At 37.5% G+C, this 20115-nt stretch overlaps 3 protein-coding genes across 4 annotated transcripts in view; 1 reads left to right on the plus strand and 2 right to left on the minus strand.

Annotated features, from left to right (window-relative positions):
* Nucleotides 1-13907, plus strand: part of LOC129809268 (uncharacterized) — a 48434-nt gene extending 34527 nt beyond the window's left edge. The window contains exons 2-5 of one of the 2 annotated variants that reach the window (XM_055859086.1): nt 1932-4372; nt 8686-9840; nt 12873-13245; nt 13323-13907. In XM_055859086.1, coding sequence (XP_055715061.1) covers nt 1932-4372; nt 8686-9840; nt 12873-13245; nt 13323-13810 — 4457 coding nt within the window. In that variant the 3' untranslated portion in view covers nt 13811-13907. The remainder of the gene's footprint in view (nt 1-1931; nt 4373-8685; nt 9841-12872; nt 13246-13322) is intronic. The other variant, XM_055859087.1, reaches the window with a different exon arrangement.
* On the minus strand, nt 13895-14503 carry LOC129809279 (40S ribosomal protein S29). Its single transcript, XM_055859109.1, has 3 exons — nt 14397-14503; nt 14144-14243; nt 13895-14080 (listed from the first exon to the last, which is right to left on the minus strand). The coding sequence occupies exons 1-3, from the start codon at nt 14456-14458 to the stop codon at nt 14072-14074; spliced, it is 171 nt and encodes a 56-aa protein (XP_055715084.1). The 5' UTR covers nt 14459-14503; the 3' UTR covers nt 13895-14071.
* A 41-nt stretch (nt 14504-14544) lies between these two features.
* Nucleotides 14545-20069, minus strand: LOC129809271 (testis-specific zinc finger protein topi-like). The gene is made up of 2 exons (XM_055859096.1): nt 18822-20069; nt 14545-15578 (listed from the first exon to the last, which is right to left on the minus strand). The coding sequence occupies exons 1-2, from the start codon at nt 19949-19951 to the stop codon at nt 14846-14848; spliced, it is 1863 nt and encodes a 620-aa protein (XP_055715071.1). The 5' UTR covers nt 19952-20069; the 3' UTR covers nt 14545-14845.
* Between the last annotated feature and the right edge of the window lie 46 nt (nt 20070-20115).

The following is a 20115-nucleotide window of genomic DNA, read 5'->3' on the forward strand; positions in this document are numbered from 1 at the left end:
TTTCTAAGTTAAATAATTCAAAAATTCTTTTGTGTATCGGGCTGAAATTTTAGTATGTTGTAGCCGCTAATTATACCTACCAAACAAAAAAAAATACTTAAGTCGATCGATAACCCCTGACCCGAGCTATAAGGGGTCAAATTTCGAATATTGACCGACCTCTATCTCCGGTTCTAATTAACATTTTCAGCTAAATTTTGGGTTTTTGGTTTTGTCTCGATGAGCACTTTCAGATGGAAGTTCAAAAAGTCACCACAGGTGGCACTGCGATAGCGTCAAAATTCATCAAAATTCAAATTCATTTTTCTCAAAAACGTCATTGTGCAAGTTAATCAAATTAGAGTGTTGTAGTCCAGTCTAGGACTTTTCCAAAAGTAAGTGTACTTAGGTACTGTAAGTGCGGTGTGGTTATAATAGAACCGGAGATATGAGGGGTCAAAGTTCACGAAATTCAAAAAATCATATCTCCGGTTCTATTTGGCCGATTTTGATAAGTGAGGGCTTAAACGAAAGATCTCACCAAATGCTACAACTTTCTAGAATATTTGAACTTCGTGGGACCAACACCAGGGGCGCCACAGTCGAAAAACCAATTTCAATATCACATAACCTCAATTATCTCGACTGTCGCTGAACCGATTTTGATGATTAATAATACCAATAATAATGCTGGCACAACATTCCATGAAGGAACTAGGCCTTCCCGGAAGGGGATTTCTAGACATGCATTATTATTTTTTTCTTGTACGGGATGAGGTTGTCAGTCCCATGCCCGTGGAATCAAGTGCAGTGAAGCTCACTGGATGCAATCCGAACACCTTTAACGCCAGAAAAATTCCTGGTGACCTAAAGGGAATTCGAACTCGGGACACTTGCATCATAGAGCGAGTGCTCTACCACTTGACCCATTGAGTGCTTTGATGATTACTTCGACATAATTGTAGAGGACATTTGTGTCTACATTTCGTCCATACATCATTTTCCGCTCAGACTACGCTATCTCTCCGATTTTGCCGTTTAAGTGTGAAAAAATCGATTTTTCCCATAATAACGCTTTGAAATCGCTCAGATGCCAATTTGACTGCCTCTACTCCACCAAGACATTAAAAATAGGGTTTTAAATGGAAAGTCTCACAAAATACAACAATTATTTGATATAGTTGAAGTTTATCAAATGAACACTTGGGGCGCTCTGGTCGAAAAAACGAGTTGAGAAACAAAAAACCGCGCTTATCTTGGCTTCTGAGTAATCGATGAGATCATGTTCTATGGCAAAATGATAGAGAATATTCTGGTCTACATTTCACCCATATATCACTTTTCTGTCACTCCATCCAAATCCTTGGTATTTTGGTTTAAATACAAAATTTGTATAATTTCACGAATTTGATTTAATATAACTGAATGGCGTCCCCCAACTTCAGCTCTAAATCGAATTTGCGTACATTTCGAATTAGCTCACATTAAGAATCTCACCTACATAAGCCGGTTAGGATTATCTGTCCCTTTTTTTGTAGCTCTTCTGTATTGAATTGACTAATAATCTCGTTCTCGTGATCAGAATTAAATGCCATTTTTTTTTTGTAAAATAGAAAAACATAAAAAGTAAACAATGTTTAAAACAAGACAAACTTTTTGTTAGTAAATACAAATAAAATTTAATCAGCTGATGGTAATATTTCTTTCACGTGCTGTAATAAAGCTTGATAGTTTTTGCAATATACACATTTTGCGATTACCCTCCTGTCTGAGTCAGCTCATAAGGATAGAGAAAAACTTACCCAGGTTATAAAGTATATCGTAGAAAATTGCCACAAAATTCATATTTTGAGGAAATGCAAGAAATTAGTAAATTAAAGCAATTTCGCTCTATTTTCTTAAGTTGAAACATTGTTTTTTTTTTGACTCCATTTGATTCTCTGTTGTTGCAGAGGAAATCCGACCGGCACTGTTCGGTTCACCACCACCACCTGTTGCCTCTGAGGCCAATTTCAGTGACATCAGTTTGGAACCAAGTGCTGAACAGCAGGGATCCTTTTTGGGGGCTTCATCAGAGCCTCAATTGTACAATCCACTGCAGGGAATTGATCCTTACGGCGGAAGTACTGGGGAAAAGCCTTTATCAGTAAATCAACAAGGGGGTGATTCTCTATTCAGTCCACTTGTTCAGGCAACACAGCTGAAGGAATCTCTGCAGCATATTCCCTCAGTGGCATCTACGGTATTTTCAACTTTTTCCAGCATCCTCAAAGGTAGCACGGGGGAACAAAGTGAGCCATTGAGTGGCCAGGAAAGTACCATAAATCCCCCTCAAGGTGCCTACAGAAGTCCTTTGGATGCAATTTATGAACAACAGGTGCTGAATCAAACATCACAGAATCCCGTGGAACAACCACAGGCATCTCCATTGCTCTTTTCTCCGGAAGATCCGGCTATATCAGCTTTTTCAGCCGGTCATACGCCTCCGCCTCCAACTGCAACATCCACCAATACTTTCCGTCTTGGTGGTAACAAGAAGAAGACTTACGCACCTGTTCCCGGACTGTCTAGTGGAAATATTGCTCAGGAAGCACCAGCATTTCCTCCACAGACACATAATTTACCACCAATTCCAGTTCCTGAGCATAAGCCTGTAACTCCACCACCTGTGAATTTCTATTCACCACCTCAGCAGCCAGCTGCTCCACAGGTAGCTCCCATCATTCCGTCTGTTCCGGAACAGCAGGCACAAGTACCTCAGGGGAATCAAAATAAATTTTCTCTGTCATCATTTTTCTCAGCTCCGATCCTTGATCGTTTTCAAGGCAAGAGCAGTGTGCAGGAAGTGCCAGTTGCAGCTGAAATATCTTCTGTAGATTCTGTTGGAAGCATTCCAGGTCAGGAAAAATTAATTCAGCCAGCAGTGCAAGCACCAGTTTTTATTAATCCTCAACTGTTCAATACAAATCCACTTGGTGGTTCTTTGAGAGGACAGGGTATCTCTCCGAAATCTTCTTCTGCTATTCCTGAGCCTCCAGTGAGTCAAGGTCCATTCTTTAGTCCTCAAGGGAATCAGCCAGGACCACCTCCAGCGAGTCAAGTTCCATTTTCCTCTGCTTCTCAAGTTCCGCCTGAGCCTCCTTTGGCAAGCCAAGGTCCATTCTTTACTTCCCAAGGGAATCAGTCAGGAGTATCTCCAGCGAGCCAAGTTCCATTCTCTTCTGCTCCTCAAGTGATTCAACCAGAGGCATCTCCAGTGAATCAGTCTAAACCACCTTCTGCAAGCCCAGTTGCATTCTTTGCTCCTCAAGTGACTCAGCCTGAACCGTCTCCAAAAAGTCAATTTGCACCTCCTCCAACAGCTTCTGTTCTCCAAGGGAATCATCCTGGACCTATTACAGGAAGTTCTGCTCCTCAAGTGACTCAAGCACAGATATTTCCTCCTGAATCTGTTTCTGGGAGCCAAAGCGGATTTTTTGCTCCTCCATCAACTTTTCCTCCTTCAACGCCTACTGTTCCCCTGTATCCTCCATCAGTACAGCCTCAAGCTCAACCAGGCTTTCCACCTGTCCAGACATCAGTAAAATCCGAAACACCATCAGCGCCACCACCAACAAACACTGCCAATCCCTTCAGTGGATATCGTTTGGCCAAGAAAAAAACTCCGACATACAAGAATTCACTGATTCCAGAGACAAAGACAACTTTCTTCGTGCCGGAATCCAATCAAACTCCCTCAGTGCCAGTAAATTTTTTCACACCATCTCAAGCACCAAGTGCATTTGTCCAAGCAACATCTCAAGCCCCCGCAGCTCCGCAGGCAGAGCTAAAGATTGAGACAAAAGTCTCATCACCGACAATTTTCAAGTCCACTTCAGAACCTGTACCTTCAGTTCAACCGGATCAGGCATTTTTCCTGCCCAAGAGTCCGATTGACGAGAAAGTTCCCTATACACCAGAAAAATCGCACATTGATCAATTGTGTACGGAATTGGAGGCAACGACACTGCCCAAAGTTACACAGACAGTCAATTTTTTCGGTGATCAATCAGCTAATTGGTTTGACACCAATCAAAACGCCCAATTGCCAACAGATCACACCACAGAGGACGTGAATAAGAATCAAACTGATATTCATGCCAGTTTCTTCGATTGTCCGCCAGAATTGAAGCCAGACGAAGTGCAGCCCAATTTCTTTAGTTTTCCAAAACCCTCGGCAGACGACGTGAGTATCAACAATAATTCTCTGATTGTGGAGAAATCTTCAGTGGACGATAGCAAAGTGTCTCTGGCATCTTTTCCATCCAACGAACGTGAGCAGCAATCGCAAATTTTAGGTGGTACTCTGCCAAACGGAGACCAAATTAAGGAAGCTTCTACAGAAAGCAAACAGGTAATATTGTTTTTTTTTTCTAGAAAATTTTAAAAGATGCACGGATTTTCTATTAAAAAAAATCTATTTTATTTATTGACTGAACAACTCTTGAACTTGACGTTGATTTAATGGGATTTGAAATACGTAATTATATATAGAAATTTTAGTGCTCTTCCTGCAAATTACAGAGAGATCATAAAAGAAAATTCTCAGCTAACCGCAAGGCTTAATGGAAATATGGAAAATCCATCAGAGAGAGAATAATAATTTCTTACTCAATAACGTGGGGCAATGTAACAATTGACTTTGATACTTTTCGTTGCATTGTAATCAACTGCACTGCAACATGAAATATTTTGCAAATAATTGGAAATGAGAAAAAAGATTTTATTAAATCAATAAATTTATTGTTTTTTTTTTGCAATAATGCTACATAAAATATAATGCTATTAATAATTTAATAATTTAATGTTAATTATTTATTGTATTGTTTTTTTAATGCAATAATTTTATTATATTTTCCAGAATTTTATTTCCCAAAAAATTTGCTGATAAATATTTCTTTGTTTTTATATATTAAATTTTAATTGTGATATTTTGAAATAAATTTTCAGAATTACTTAAAGTAATTTGGTACTTAAGATACCAAAGTTCGGCCAGTTTGCAATTTCGCCCATTTTTTTGTTCCTAAAATTTTCATGCATTATAAGTTTTTTTTCATGCTCTGTCTAATGCTAAACGAAAAATATCCCTTTGACGAACGAGATAATGTGAAAAACACTCTTGAAAAGCCCTGAAAGGGCAAGGAAGGATCTATTAGACAAAGCTATGTCTATATTTTTAGAAAAAAACAAAGAAGATGGCCTATCCAAGTTCAGGTTACAAGTAACACTGCTCAAGAAGAAGTAACAAAAAAAATTTATTTGTATTAAAAATATTATATTTCAAACATAATAATTTGGCGGTTACATGAAAATATGTCGAAATTTAGTATCGTTACCCTAATAGCCTTATTTTCAAAAGTCCGCTACAAGTAATATTGGTAGAAAAAAGACTTCATGGAAATTCCCTATATTTTTTCTATTTTTTTTTATATTCCCGGTGAAACTAAAAAATATATAATACATTTCAGTATCCAAAATGCTTTAAAGAAATTTTATCAATGGAAAGATAAGCCACGCCCCATACAATTTTTCTAGTTTACATCCCTTCTTAGGAATTTAAACTTAGAGTTTAATAGACATTTATTTATTTTCCACACACATTTTGACTTACTTTATAGCAAGCTTCCGTAAATTTTAAAAAAATACCTAAATGATATATTTTTGATAGGAAATTTGTTCCTCTACACCTTTGTAAAACACCGTTTTCTCTATCTGAACAAGAAAAGCGTCTTTCAAGTTATTTTATAAAAAAAACTCAAAGAGATTGCAAATCATTTGACCAATGCAAACAACAAGCGGCGACACATGACATTGATGTTTCTTTTTGTCGGAAGACATCAGAAATTGCTTCGATTTTTCTTACCCTTTGCTACATAGTTTTTGTTACTTTTTACCCCAAGTTGTCGTTTTTAATAAAAACATTTCTGGAGCAAAGAATCTTTGTAAAATTGTAAAATAGGTAGGGTAAATTAAGCTAATTCAAAACCTGCTCCAAATGGAAATTTGTCGCTATTCCAAATGGAAACGTCATTTTTTCCATGATAAATACAGTACTAAATTATTATTTATATAATTTTCTCAAATCTATATCAAAATTCAAACTCGTTTTTCTCAAAAACGCCATTGTGCAAGTTAATCAAATTTTAGAGTGTTGTAGTCTAAGGTATAAGGTTTCCAAAAAGTGTCGTGGGTTCTCTGTAGTTAAAATAGAACCGGAGATATGAGGGGTCAAAATTCACGAAATTCAAAAAATCATATCTCCGGTTCTATTTGACCTATTTTGATTAGTGATGGCTCAAATAAAAGATCTTTCAAAATGCTTCAACTTTCTTGGACATTTTGACTTTCTAGGAGCATCACCAGGGGCGCCACAGTCGAAAAACCAATTTCAATATCACATAACATAAATTATCTCGACTATCGCTAAACCGATTTTAATTATTACTTCGACATAATTGTAGAGGACATTTGTGTCTACATTTCGTCCATACATTATTTTCGGCTCAGACTACGCTATCTCTCCGATTTCGCCGTTTAAGCGTGAAAAAATTGTTTCTTCCCATAAAACCGCTTTGACACCACTCAGATGCCAATTTGACTGCTTCTACTCGACCAAGACACTTAAAATAGGGTTTTAAATGCAAAGTCTCACAAAATACAACAATTCTTTGATATAGTTGAAGTTCATCAAATGAACACTTGGGGCGCTCTGGACGAAGAACGAGTTCAGAAACAAACAACCTCGATTATCTCGGCTTCTGATTAATCGATGAGATCAAGTTCTACAGCAAAATTATAGAGAACATTCTGGTCTACATTTCACCCATATCACTTTTCTGTCAGTCCATCCAAATCCTTGATATTTTGGCTTAAATACAAAATTTGTATTTGTATGAATTTGATTCAAGATAACTGAATGGTGTACCCCAACTTCAGCTCTAAATCGAATTTGCATTCATTCTGAGTTAGCTCACGTTAAGAATCTCACCTACATAAGCCGGTTAGGATTATTTGTCCTTTTTTAAGATTAAAAAACATGATCTCTATTATTATAATTTTTATTATTTTGATGTATGACATGATATTTATTATGATTTATGATAACTCCACGGAAATAGCAGTATTTCCTCGATTTTGAGTTATATGTTTCGCCTCCTTACCCGCCATAAGGGTCGTATTATGATAGAACTTTGGAAATCTGAAGTCAAAGATTTAAAAGGCTCTAAGTTTAAATGATTAAAGTACAAAAACAGCGTCCGTGATAATATTGTCCTCAGGGACCTCTCGAAATTTCATTTTTCAATACGTTTTTGCATAGATGCACTGAAGACTATTGGCAAGTTTTTTCCTAAAGAGAATTGACTTATCAGTTTTGAAATTGTGCGTTAAAAGCTATCAAAAAATACATAGGGGAAAGGCTCATAATTTTAGACAGTTTCTAAATTTGGACACTTTGAAGGTAAAATTGGACACTAAAAATAAATTGATTAAAATTATGAATTTTTATTCCAATATTTGATGAATAATGAATATCTAAATATTTGTTCTTTTTGGAAGATTTTAACACTAAATACGTTAAATTTTGAATATGATTTAAGTTAAAATTGCTTTGTTGAAAATTCAGTGTGAGCAATTGCTTACGAGAAATATGACAGAACTTTGTGTTTACTTCTGTCTCATTTAGCTGTGATGAAGTACTAACAATGTTTCTTCGCTTTTTTGAGTGATATTATTGAATATTCATTGAATATTGTGTTGATTCACATTAATGGTGATTTATACATTTGACCTGAAGTGAGATTTGCCTTGTGAATTACGTTTTTCGTGCGAAAAATGGGGAATTTTCTAAGATATTCACCAGTGGGGTGATAGTCCTTATTTTGGACAGGTGTTTTTCTCACGAAATTTCGTGAAGTTTTAGCTTTTGTGATAACTAGGTTGGACAAATGCCTGGAGAAACAAAGGAGCATCATCTCTACGAACGAAATGTAGTAAGAAAAGCCTTGATAGGCTATCGGAAAGGCCAGGGAATGAGTGCATCCGCGAATACTTAAATTAACGAAGTAAACTCACTTTAATGAATGATATAGTAAATTTCTGGGCTTCTTGTGACATTCTACGGTTCCCTTACATGAACAGGAAGAGGACTTGGTAAGATTGGTTCTTGAAATGGAGAACAATGGGCATCCTATTGAGGCGGATTAGCTGTCCAAATTTACAGCCAAGTTGTCCAAATTAATAACCAAGTTGTCCAAAATTCGAGTCAAATTAACCTCTACTTATCAATTCATTTTTAAATGTATTAAGACTAATTTTAGTAAAAATAAGACGATAAATAGCTTGCCAAGTTTCTAAACAACCCTTCTAAAAAGAGAGTAACAAAAAAATCAATTAGTATGGAAAATATCGCACTTCAAACTTGGAACATCGATGCTTATAAGCAGACTGTCCAAAATTATGAGCCTTTACCCTATTTCATAATGCTCGCTGAAATAATACAAGAATTACGAGGAAAATTGTTTAAGTCGCAGTGCAATATCTGCAATTTTTTTACAAAATTAGGCTTGGTGGGCCCCTGTTGTCCTTAAAAAAGTGCGAAGATCACTGAATATCGTAGAGTACATTCAGAGGTAAACATAGCCTTTTCTTTTCAATTGTCCGCTTCAGATCACAACTGATCAGCCCTTCAATGCGAATTTGTTAGAGAACACAATAACCCCAATGGCAACATCAAGATCAACTCCAACTGGTCAGGAGCCGTCAGGGAAGTCGGTAACAGACGCACCAACTGCTCCCAGTGGCTCGTACCGACCAGTCTACAAACACTGGTTCTACAAGGAAAAAATCGAAGGCAAGGATGCGTGGACCCCATTCTCCATGACAGACTCTCTGGCTCTTGAGGAAGCCTTCATTACTTCCTCAGCGGAATCAACGACGATAGCCACCGATGGAGGGCGTCATGATGTGAATATTGCTGCAAGGACACGAACAGCCATTTACTGGACAGCGGAAGTCAATGAGGTCCGAAGGTGTTCGTGGTTTTACAAAGCTGTTGATTCGCGATTTGTTCCCTATGAAGAGGAAACGGCAGATTATTTGGAGGAGGAATACAAGAATGCTTTTGCGAGTGGTTCGTGGCACAAGCAACTGACTCTGCCCAATGGGGAACAGGTGAATTTTCACGGACCAAATGTGATGGTGCATTTCCTGCAGACGACTCCAGATGCCTGGGGAAATACGCCACAGGTTACAAATCGTCCTCGGGTGGTCAAGAGAGGTGTCGATGAGTTCAATATTGACGATGGAGAACCCGAACAGATTGATCATGTGCTGTTTGTGGTGCATGGAATTGGGAAGGCTTGTGATTTTAAATTTCGAACTGTTGAGGAAGTTGTTGATGAATTCCGAAATATTGCTCTGCAAATGGTTCAATCGCACTACAGATCATCGTATGATGCTGGAGAAATTGGTCGAATTGAAGTGTTACCCATTTCTTGGCACAGTGAACTACATTCTGATGAATCGGGCATTGATGCCAAACTGAAATCCATCACTTTGGAATCCATTCCTAAGCTGAGAAACTTTACCAATGACACTTTGTTGGATGTACTGTTCTACACGAGTCCGATCTTCTGTCAGAGCATCATGGACACGGTCTGTGGATCAGTAAATCGTCTGTACAAATTATTCTGTGAGAGAAATCCCAATTTCAAGGGCGGAGTCTCACTGGCTGGACACAGTCTTGGCTCTCTCATCCTCTTTGACTTGCTGTGCCATCAGAAATCTCCAAGCAACGACAATGAACACGAAGTAGAGAATTCGGTAAGTTTTGATAAAATCAATCATTTCCGAAAAAGTTAAAGAAATCCGAAAAAGTTAAAATAACGTTCCGGAAATGTTCATTTTACCCTACAGTATTGATCCGAAAACGGTGTAAATATTATGCTTTTTAGGTGTATTATGGGTTAAAGTTACCCTTGTTCATGTTAATTTTACCCTTAAAAAGGTGTAAATTTAACATTAAAAAATGTTGATATATTTTTACACCTAAAAATGTTAAAGTTACGAGGAAAAAAAGTTAATCGCACCCTCTTTTTTTCTCAGTGTAGAATGCTCGAATTCATGGTCATTAATTGTTTCGTTTTGATGAAGATTTTTTTTAATAAGAACTAAAAAAATCGATCTTTCTGCGATTATTATTTTCATTTCGTCATTTTGTTTAAGTTAATCTGATTACAATGAATTTAAATCGATCCGTATTTTACGGCCTTTATCCGTATTTCAAGGCCTTTCAAATGAATTCAGACATTTCCGCATCGATTAAGAACTAATCTAGAATTGATTAACTTTTGACCTTGAAAATACGTTAAATGGATTATTAAAGGTCATTGTCGGGAAAAGTCAGCCTAGGAGGGAGGGACTCGAACATGTCGGTGAAAAATTAAAAGAATAGATCTTTATACTAAACATTTTTTAGTTCATATTTAGCTGGTCTCATGTGCTTCTACGTTATCAATTTTTTGTGTTGGTTGCTGTCTCGACTGTTTTCCACAGTTTTCGTCAGGTTCCAAAACCACTAAACAGTCGTGACAGGAACCAACGCAAGCAAAAGTCGATTACGAGCAGAAGCACATTAGAACACAGCCATGTACTAAAAAAAATCAAGAGAAAGATTTTTCTTTTTCCCTAGAATAGCGCCATAAATCGTGTCGAAGGTTAAAGTGTCCAAATTTGAGCCTTTTTACACGATTTACGTATACTTTCTACAAGCAATTTTACTTCAAATGCTGTATTTTTACGAAAATTTCTCATAAAGTGTAATATAGGCTGTATTGAATATTTCCAGAGTAATGTTACTATTCTAATAATAAAAATAAACATGTTTTTTTCTAGAATTTTACTGTTCTCGTGTGCTTCTACATACAGTAGACTCTCTCTCAATTGGGCATTTGGGGATGAAATGTCATCCGGTTTATCGATAGATTTGGGCGTCAAAGCCTTTGTAAATTCAATAAAAAGCGCTCAATTTTAAAGAATCACGATAAAATAGGAAGAATTACAGCGAATTTGAGCAAATTAGCTTCATAATTAAACGTGAAAATTGTCAATAAAATTCTTCGCCCGATTGAAAAAGAGCCGATTGAGAGAGAGTCTACTGTACTCGACTTTTCTTTTTGTTGGTTCCTGTCACGACTGTTTATTGGTTTTAGAACACGGCGAAGAGTGGAAAACAGTCATGCCAAGAACCAACACAAAGAAAAGTCGATTATGTAGAAGCACTTGAGAACAGTAAAATTCTAGAAAAACATGTTCATTTTTCAGGGGAATAGCACCATTAAAGTCGAAATCTTTCTCCTGAACTTGTTTTTAGTACATTGCTATTCTCAGGTGTTTCTGCGTCATCAAATTTTATTTTCAACAAAGTCAATGATGCAGTTAACACATTAAAACAGCCATGTTAGCGACTCCAGAAGTTGTTGCCCATGTACTAAAAAAATCTTCAGAAGAAAGATTTCCTTTTTTTCATTTTTCATTGGAATAGCACCATAATTTGAATCGTTTTGATTCACTGAACACGAATCTACTGTCCATTTTAAGATTTTCGGGAGATTTTCCAAAGGAGCAATCCACAGAGAGACAGGCAGGAGAACAATTTTATTGTCTCAGATTGTGAAGTTTACCGTGCTCATACTAGAATTTTTTAATTTGTAAATTCAATTTAATTTTCAGATGAATTGTTTCTACCCGTTATTTTGCATTAAAAATTATTTTAATTAATAGATTTTCGCTTATTTATTGATATATAAACTAATACTTGACCCACCAAAATATGTTTAAATGTGCTAAAATAGCATAAATGCGATTGCTGAAATTAGTTTCAACTCATCAAATTAAAATGTTAAAATTGCTCAACAATTCCAATTTTAGGCGATATAGACACCCTCATTTTCGTTGTTTCTTTCTGCAAATAAGGTCCAACTATGTGAAGTAGTTCCTCAAATTCTTCATTATAGCTATACGAAGAAAATTGTTGTGTCTAAAAGAATAACTAGTTGCGATATCATCATACATTTTTTCAATGAATCCGTGGGCAGATCTCTCTTGGATCCATTTTATGGACAACAAACTCTTCCTTTTACCTTGAGACACATTTTTATTGAACATGTATCCTACATAAAGTAGGAAAATTTCTTCCTCTGGACTCACTCATTTTTCTAATAATGTAACAAAATCACAATTGACAAAATAAAACAACTGGCAATCTGCGCGGATTTTTTGAATTTAGCAAATTTCTCGCAAAAATGTGTCCCGGCTATGAAAAATTTCAAGTGGTTCTCGCAATTTTAATGCTCAATTTGCTGAATTCAATTTAAAATTAAATTGTGAAAAATCCTATAGTGTGATAGCACCGTTACATACATTATGTTAAAATACATGAAAAAGTAATTATACGTTCTTTTTATTTTGGCTAGAAAAAAATCCTAGCCTGAGATAATACACAGGAACGAGTTAAGAATTTTTTCTTGCTGTATTTTTTTATTTGAAAGGTTATTTTATTCTCTTCAATGGCCTCTACGGCCTCTACACTAGAGAAATTTATGTCCATAAGGGAAAGTGGGGCATCTTTGAAAGTGGGGAGCCTTTGAAATTGGATTTTTTCATCTATTTTTAAATAAAATTGAGCCTTATCGTGATACAATTTAGCTTCTCAATCTATTTGTGCAGTTAAATTTTATCAGGATAAGGCTCAATTTTATTTAAAAATAGGCGAAAAATCCCAATTTCAAAAATGCCCCACTTCCCCCTAATTTGCAGGTTTGAAAATGCAAGAAAATTATTTACAAACCTTACAGGAAACTCCTGACCAGATGAACGTGGTCACACCGACAGAGCCCATCCTAAGGCCGGAGAAGCAAACAGCCCAACAGATAAACTATACAATGGGACCAGCTGGAACGGGTCAGCCATTCATCAATTATCCTCAATTGGACATTCGACCGAGGAATTTCTTTGCTTTTGGATCACCAATTGGGATGTTTGTGACTGTCAGAGGAATTGACACCCTCGGACTGGACTTTAAGCTTCCCACGTGCGATGGTTTCTTCAATATCTTCCATCCCTATGACATTGTGGCGTACAGAATTGAGGGATTGGTGAATGCTGAACTCAGTTCCCTGCGCCCAGTTCTTATTCCGCATCACAAGGGTAGAAAGAGAATGCATTTGGGTAAGAGAACTCTGAGAGCAATTTTCTTTATGAACAGGTTTGAAGGAATCTTCCTTTTTTTGTTTTTGTTTCAAAAGAACTCCGGGAGCAAATGGTGAGGGTTGGTGGTGAAATAAAACAGAAAATCTTCGACACCTTCCGCTCAACAGTGGACACGGTTACCCATATCACGAGTTTGGGACGTGCTGATCCTCAAGCTATCAAATGTGAAGTGGACAAGGTGCTGGAGGAGCAATTGCATCTGGATGAGACACAGCGAGAGATCAGTTCAGCTGGTACGGGATCTTCGGGGGGAAGTGAATGTGACACGGGAGAGACAGATTTACCGTTGGGAAGACTAAATCAGGCCAGAAGAATCGACTATGTACTGCAAGAAGCCCCCTTGGAATTCTTCAATGAGTACATCTTTGCCCTTACCAGTCATGTATGCTATTGGCAATCTGAGGATACCATCTTGTTTATTGTCAAGGAGATCTATTCATCAATGGGCGTCCAGACGGACAATAAAGTTCCCCAGCAGAGTCTGACAATTGAACGACCGACAGGGAGTCTACCACCAAGATAGACAGTCACAAGGAGGATTCCAGAAAGTTATTTATATTTTGATGATTGTTTAATCGTGGAGAGAAGGAAATAAAAAGATTCTATCGAATGTGAACAAAGCTTTACCTTACAAAATAAGACGATTCCTTTTACAATGCAATGGTTTTATTTATCCAACCATCCCCGGCTCATAAATACACCATTCTGCTGTATTTTTCTACATCATCACGCTTCTCTGCCCATGACTACCCGGATAAATAACTCCATTGCATCTTCCATTCGCTTAATCCAGCTGGAAAACACAAAAAAAATCAATAAAGGCTCTTCAGATTGAGGTTAGGTTCATGGAACTCACCTTCTTGAAGCCAATATCATTGGCATACTCTCTGAAACACTGTCTGCAGAGATTTAGTCCGTATTTCCGGATCAGACCATGACGATTGGAGCAGGCACGGCTGTAAAAAGGATAAAAAGTTACTAGATTATCATAGAATCTTCCTCAGCCACATGGACGCTTCTTCAAGTTGTGTTTTCCCTCAGAAACATCCATTTTTTCGAGAATCCCCCAACATTGGGGTATTCTTTGCATCCCTAAGCACAATACTCACCAACATCTGGAGCCTTGGCCAAACTTCCTGGGATGAGAATACCACAAATTCTTGAAACCCATGTTTGCTTCAAAGATTTTACGAGAAAAGAGGAAGAAACCTTCCAATGGCACCTCGAAAGCTGATGACAATTCATTGGAAGTTCGAATTCCAGTGGAAATATACGGCGAAATTTTATTTCTTCAATTTTATACAATTTCTACTACAAAATATCAATCCAATAGATAAAATAATTACAATCGCATATTGAAATTGCACAAAATGCATTTTAATGCATAGTAAAAATTACTGGAAGTGCTTTTTGGAATGTTCGAAATTCGCCATTGGAAAATTCAAATTGCCATTTGTAACGGTTACCACGATATTTGAGGTATAAATTTTTATAAAAAGATTTTCTAAAATTATTTTACAATTAAAATGGGGAATAATAGGAACAGAAAACATCAAATTCACATCTCGGTGGATTGTTCAGCATCAATGTCAGCAAGAAGGGGAGCAAACATAGCTTTTGGGAGTGGAAGATTGCCAATAAACACTGAATCTGAGTTAGCCCTGAATTCTCCTCCACCCCAGTTGACCCCACAATCAATAGCTCCATGGCGTGCTTTGATGTGTTTGTCACGATCTCCTCTCTGACGGAATTTCTTTGAGCAAAAATTGCACGCAAAAGGTTTCTCACCTGTATGGATTCTTTGGTGATTCTTTAGGGCATCTGCCCTGTAGAATCTCTTCCCACACTCCTCACAGCCATACCTGCGTTCACCACGATGGATCAGACGATGCTGGTAGTACACGGAGCCCGTGAGAAAGCGCTTGCCACATACGAGGCAGTGATATGGACGTTCGCCTGTATGGCACTTCCTGATGTGATCATTGAGATCTGGACGGATGGTGAAGCGCCTGGAACAGCCTTCTTCGCGACACTCAAACGGCTTTACACCACGATGGAAACGCAAATGCTGCCAGAGATGTGAAGATTGAGTGTAGGATTTCCCACAGACATCGCAGAGATACTGACGACACTTCGGCAGAACTTCCTTTTTAGGCTTCCTCAGATGTTTTTCCTGGTAGTGATGCATGAATTCACTGGCAGTGGTGAAGTGAAAGCCACAGCATTCACAGAGAACCATCAGAATACCAATATCATGGCACAGTCGAGGGAACAAATGTACGTTCTTGTACCTAAAAAAAAAGTCAGTGATAAGCCTAGATCAGCTTATAGAGGTGTGATTCCTTCGTTGTAAATTCGGATTGTGGCAAACTTGAACGATATTATACATAAATAATGCAAATTTCGTTTAAATTGTATGTAACTTATTATCGTTATTAATGAGGAAAATTGGATGAGAAATGCATAAAAGTGTCTGAAAATCTTTAGTCGATTATCTCGGAAACTATGAAAGATAGAGGCCTCAACTTTACATTTATTGAGAACCTCTGTCAGCGACCCGAGAAAATCGCGCCCCGCGAAAATCCGCGAAAAAATTCGCGCCCTGTGAAATTCAACGAAAAAATCCGCGAAAAATTCGCGCCCCGCAAAAATTAGGGAAAAAATTCGCGCCCCACGAAAATCATCGAAAAAATTCGTGCCCCGGGAAAATTCGCGAAAAAATACGAGACCCGCGAATATCCGCGATAAAATTCGCGCCCCGCAAAAATCCGCGAAAAATTCGCGCCCCGCAAAAATCAGGGAAAAAATTCGCGCCCCACGAAAATCATCGAAAAAATTCGTGCCCCGCGAAAATTCGCGAAAAAATACGCGCCCCGCGAATATCCGCGATAAAATTCGCGCCCTGTGAAAATCCGCGAAAAAAAGCGACCCGCGAAAAATTACGCGCTCCGTGAAAATCCGCGAAAATTGGTGAAAAAATACGCGACCCGCGAAAAATTTCACGCCTTGCGAAAATCCGCGAAAAATTCGTCCCCCGTAAAAATCAGCGAAAAAATTCGCGCCCAGAGAAAATTCGCGACAAATGTAGAGAGGGAGAGTGAGAGAGTGCTATATAAGGTAAAGTACCCTTTATTCGACCGGTTGCTCTATTCGACCGGTAGATTTATTTATTCAATTTAATTATATTTGCTATAATATTTTGTGTATGATCTAACATTAATAGGTCAATTATTCTTTAAATAATACGAATCAGTGACAAATTCATAGAAATTGATGAAATTCACCATCAAATATTCAAAAATTGACCCACCGGTCGAATAGAGGAACCCGGTCGAGTAAGGGTACTTTACCTTACAGTAGGTGTCAAAAGTTTGTTGCCTCATGTATGATCGGGAAACGAGGTGCAAAAAATGATGGAAAAATTTAAATTTTCGAATTTTTCTTTTTGCAAATTAATTGTCTGTAATCTGTAGATCCTATTTATATATTTAAAAAAAAATTAATTTTATTTCATATAAAAAATTATTATTTTCCGAAAGCTGATAATTATTGATTCATCAAAAGTTTGTTGCCTCACTCAAAAAACTAATTCAAAATAGTCAAAATGTGGAACCAACTTTATGTAAACCAGTTACATTTTGAATTTATGTAATTTGAGAGCCAATGACGGGTTTGTGTGTTTCTAAAGTTGTCAATGGACAATATATGTATATAAAAGTATTGATAAATAACAAGAAATAATCTCTTTTTTGATAATTTATAATTTAGGTTAAAAATTGCAAATTACAAAAAATTAAAAGAAGGGAAATTGTCCAGATATACTGCCAGAACGAATCTTCGTCGTCAACTCTTTATTTTATGGAAAATCTCTACAGGATATACATAAAATCGTCAAAATTTATGGAGATAAGGGGCACAACCACATCAAAAAAAAAAAAAAACGCTACTGGCAGACCTAGGGTTTCGACTCAGAGGGTCGATAACAGCATTATAAGTATCACTTATAGTGACTCTATGATGTCTGCTCTAAAAATTCACAGTCAGTTGGTTGCTGAAGGGACACAAGTCCCTACTGTTATAAAAATCAAGAGAAAATGCTCCGAATATTTGGGTAGCTCGCAATATTCCATGGTTAGTTAGTCTAATCTGGATAAATGGTTGTAGTTTTACTTGTTTAACATGTTTCAAGTAAATCTACAACCTTTTATTCAGATTGATCTTGTTTACCAATGGAATATTGCGAGCCACTCAAACATTCTTCCCTTTTTCTTTAAAAATGGGCTTGTTTTTGCAACAGTAGGGACCTGTGTTCCTTCAGCAACCAATTGTCTTTCATTACTTACAATGCTGTTATCAACCCTCTGAATCGATACCCTAGATCTGCCAGTAGCGTTTTTCAAATGTACTCGTACCTCATCACTATAATATTTGAATATTTTATGTATAACCATTCGTGTTTTTCCACAAAATTTGGCAATTACCGACACAGATTCATTCCGACAGTATCTTTGGATGATCTCCCATCTTTCAACTCCTTCTAACATGCAATTTAAACCTAAATTATGAATTATTAAAAAACGGATTATTTCTTGTTATTTATCATTACTTTTATACCCATGTATTTTACCATTGACAACTTTAGAAATGTCCAAACCCACCATTGGCCTCTCAAATGACATAAGCTCAAAATACAGCCGGTTTGTTTTAAGTTTGTTGGATGCTTTTGACCATTTTAAGTAACTTTTCAAATGAGGCAACAAACTTTTGACTCACGAATAATGAACAAATTTTGAAAAACAAATATTTGAAAAATCATTTTATATGAAATAAAATGAAATATTTTTTTTGAAATACATAAATAAGATCTACGGATTACAGGGAACTAATTCGCAAAAAGAATAATTTTAAAAAGTACTTTTCTCTATCGTTTTTTGCACCTGGTATTCCGAACATATGTATATGAGGCAACAAACTTTTGACACCTACTGTACATGGGGAAAGGTTGTCCGACGCCGCTTCTCCCGCTTTTTGTCCCGCCTGACGCTAATAGCAAATTTTCTTAAAATTGAAATTTTTAAATGAAATATCTCGAGAACCGTTCGAAGGATGTCTTAGTTTTTTTTTTAAATTGGTCTAAATTTTCTGGGCTACAAGATAAACATAAAAATTCAAAATCGCATGCTTAGATTTCGAGATAAACTACAAAACGTGATTTTTAACCGGTTTTCAAAAAACTAATAGCACAGAAATCATCGTACGCGCGCGTAAATATATTTAAAAAAAAAAAGTATGAAGATATCTCTATCCAAACCAGAGACATTGCGTACTACGGACGGCGGGACGGCCGGCCGGACCCGAAATTGCCGGCTTATGATTTTCGGCATCAGGGATGTTCAAAACATATACCCTGTGAATTTCAGCTCGATCGGAGTACTTTGAGAAAATCCGAGGATTACAATAGGTGTGATTAGAAGGAATCACACCTAATCAGAGATAAATCGCAGGAGTCTGGATAAATCTTTGAGAAAATCTACCTGTGGCTGTAGAGACCATCCAAAGTGCCAAATTTCAAGTTACAGACATTGCAGAGATAGAATTTCTGGACACGAATCTGTTCCTGTGTAGCCTCTCTGGTAAATGGACACTCAAACTGCCAATGTGTGAGGATATCCTTGCTGGTGTAAGTATTAATTTCGCAACTTGTGCAGACAAATCCGATTCTTGGGTCATGGCTTGAAGCATGAATGAGCAGATCCTGCTTTTCCATAAAGACAAACTCACAGAATTCACACTGAAAGACCTCAGTGATAATAACCGTGCTCAAGTAGCTTCTCTGGCGATTTTTATCCCAGTTGGACTCCCCATAGGCCATCTGCTTGAGGACTTGCATGGAGAAAGTCAAGTTTGTTCCGCTCAGGATGAACTCTTCTGTCTCAGATTCTTCCACATCTTGGTTCACCGGAGTGTGATCTTCAGAGTCCAGATGCTGCCTAGCCGCCTTGGGTGTGGAAAAGATCCTCCCGCAAATTTTGCATTTTACAGCAACATCGGAATCCAACATAGCTGAGGCTCCTTGCTGTGATCTCTGCAGATTCTCAAGGGTATGCTTCTCCATGTGCCTCAGAAGCCCCGATGCATGAACAAATTGCCTCTCGCAGAGGCTGCAATCATGAGGACCATCCTTCTTCTTACTGGCCACCACTGGCTGGGTATCCATCTTCAGCTCCTCCTTGATAAACTTCTTCAGCCTGATGCTGTTCTCGCGCAACTGGGCAAAGCAAGGGTGTTCATCACCACTGGGAAAATTCACAGGAGAACACAGGAACTCCCCACGATTGTCTTCCTCATTGATCTTCCTCTGGTACTCATCAAATTCGCAAATGTGCTTCTGAAAATCCATCCAAGAGAACACTTCCTCACAATTCTCACACTGAATATCGCAATCCTGCTCAGTCAACCAAATTCCCTCAGTCGGCTGCTCATCTGCCGTTTCTGGTTCCACTTGTCCCACTTGCCCATTCACATCTCCCAAATTTTCCCTGCAGGGCTCTTCATGTGGCTCTTCCAGTGATATTTGCTTCCTTATGAGATCCATTGTAGAATCTCCAGGAAAAATATCCAATATTTCTTGGGTTTCCATGGCAAAATCTTCCCAATTTTCCATCCCAAAAATTTTCACAGTGAAAACTCATTCGTGAAAAAAGCAATTGTTTTCCCACGGCAAAGCACACTACGATTGAACGTTACATTTTTCAAAAAAGCCCTCGCTTTTTCTTCCGAATGTCAGTGCACTTTTGGGAGAGAGGATGATAAGCGAAATTTCTTCAA

This window comes from Phlebotomus papatasi, unplaced genomic scaffold (assembly GCF_024763615.1).
Source record: "Phlebotomus papatasi isolate M1 unplaced genomic scaffold, Ppap_2.1 HiC_scaffold_54, whole genome shotgun sequence".
NCBI classification, from domain to species: Eukaryota; Metazoa; Arthropoda; class Insecta; order Diptera; family Psychodidae; genus Phlebotomus; species Phlebotomus papatasi.

What these genes read in the sequence shown, in the direction of transcription:
- LOC129809271 (XM_055859096.1), bottom strand. Translation starts at nt 19,951, where the DNA reads ATGGAAAATTGGGAAGATTTTGCCATGGAAACCCAAGAAATATTGGAT. An exon ending in GATGGTCTCTACAGCCACAG is followed by an intron (nt 15,579 to 18,821) that starts GTAGATTTTCTC and finishes CTTTTTTTTTAG; the next exon opens with GTACAAGAACGTACATTTGT.
- LOC129809279 (XM_055859109.1), bottom strand. Translation starts at nt 14,458, where the DNA reads ATGGGTTTCAAGAATTTGTGGTATTCTCATCCCAGGAAGTTTGGCCAA. An exon ending in GGCCAAGGCTCCAGATGTTG is followed by an intron (nt 14,244 to 14,396) that starts GTGAGTATTGTG and finishes TCCTTTTTACAG; the next exon opens with CCGTGCCTGCTCCAATCGTC.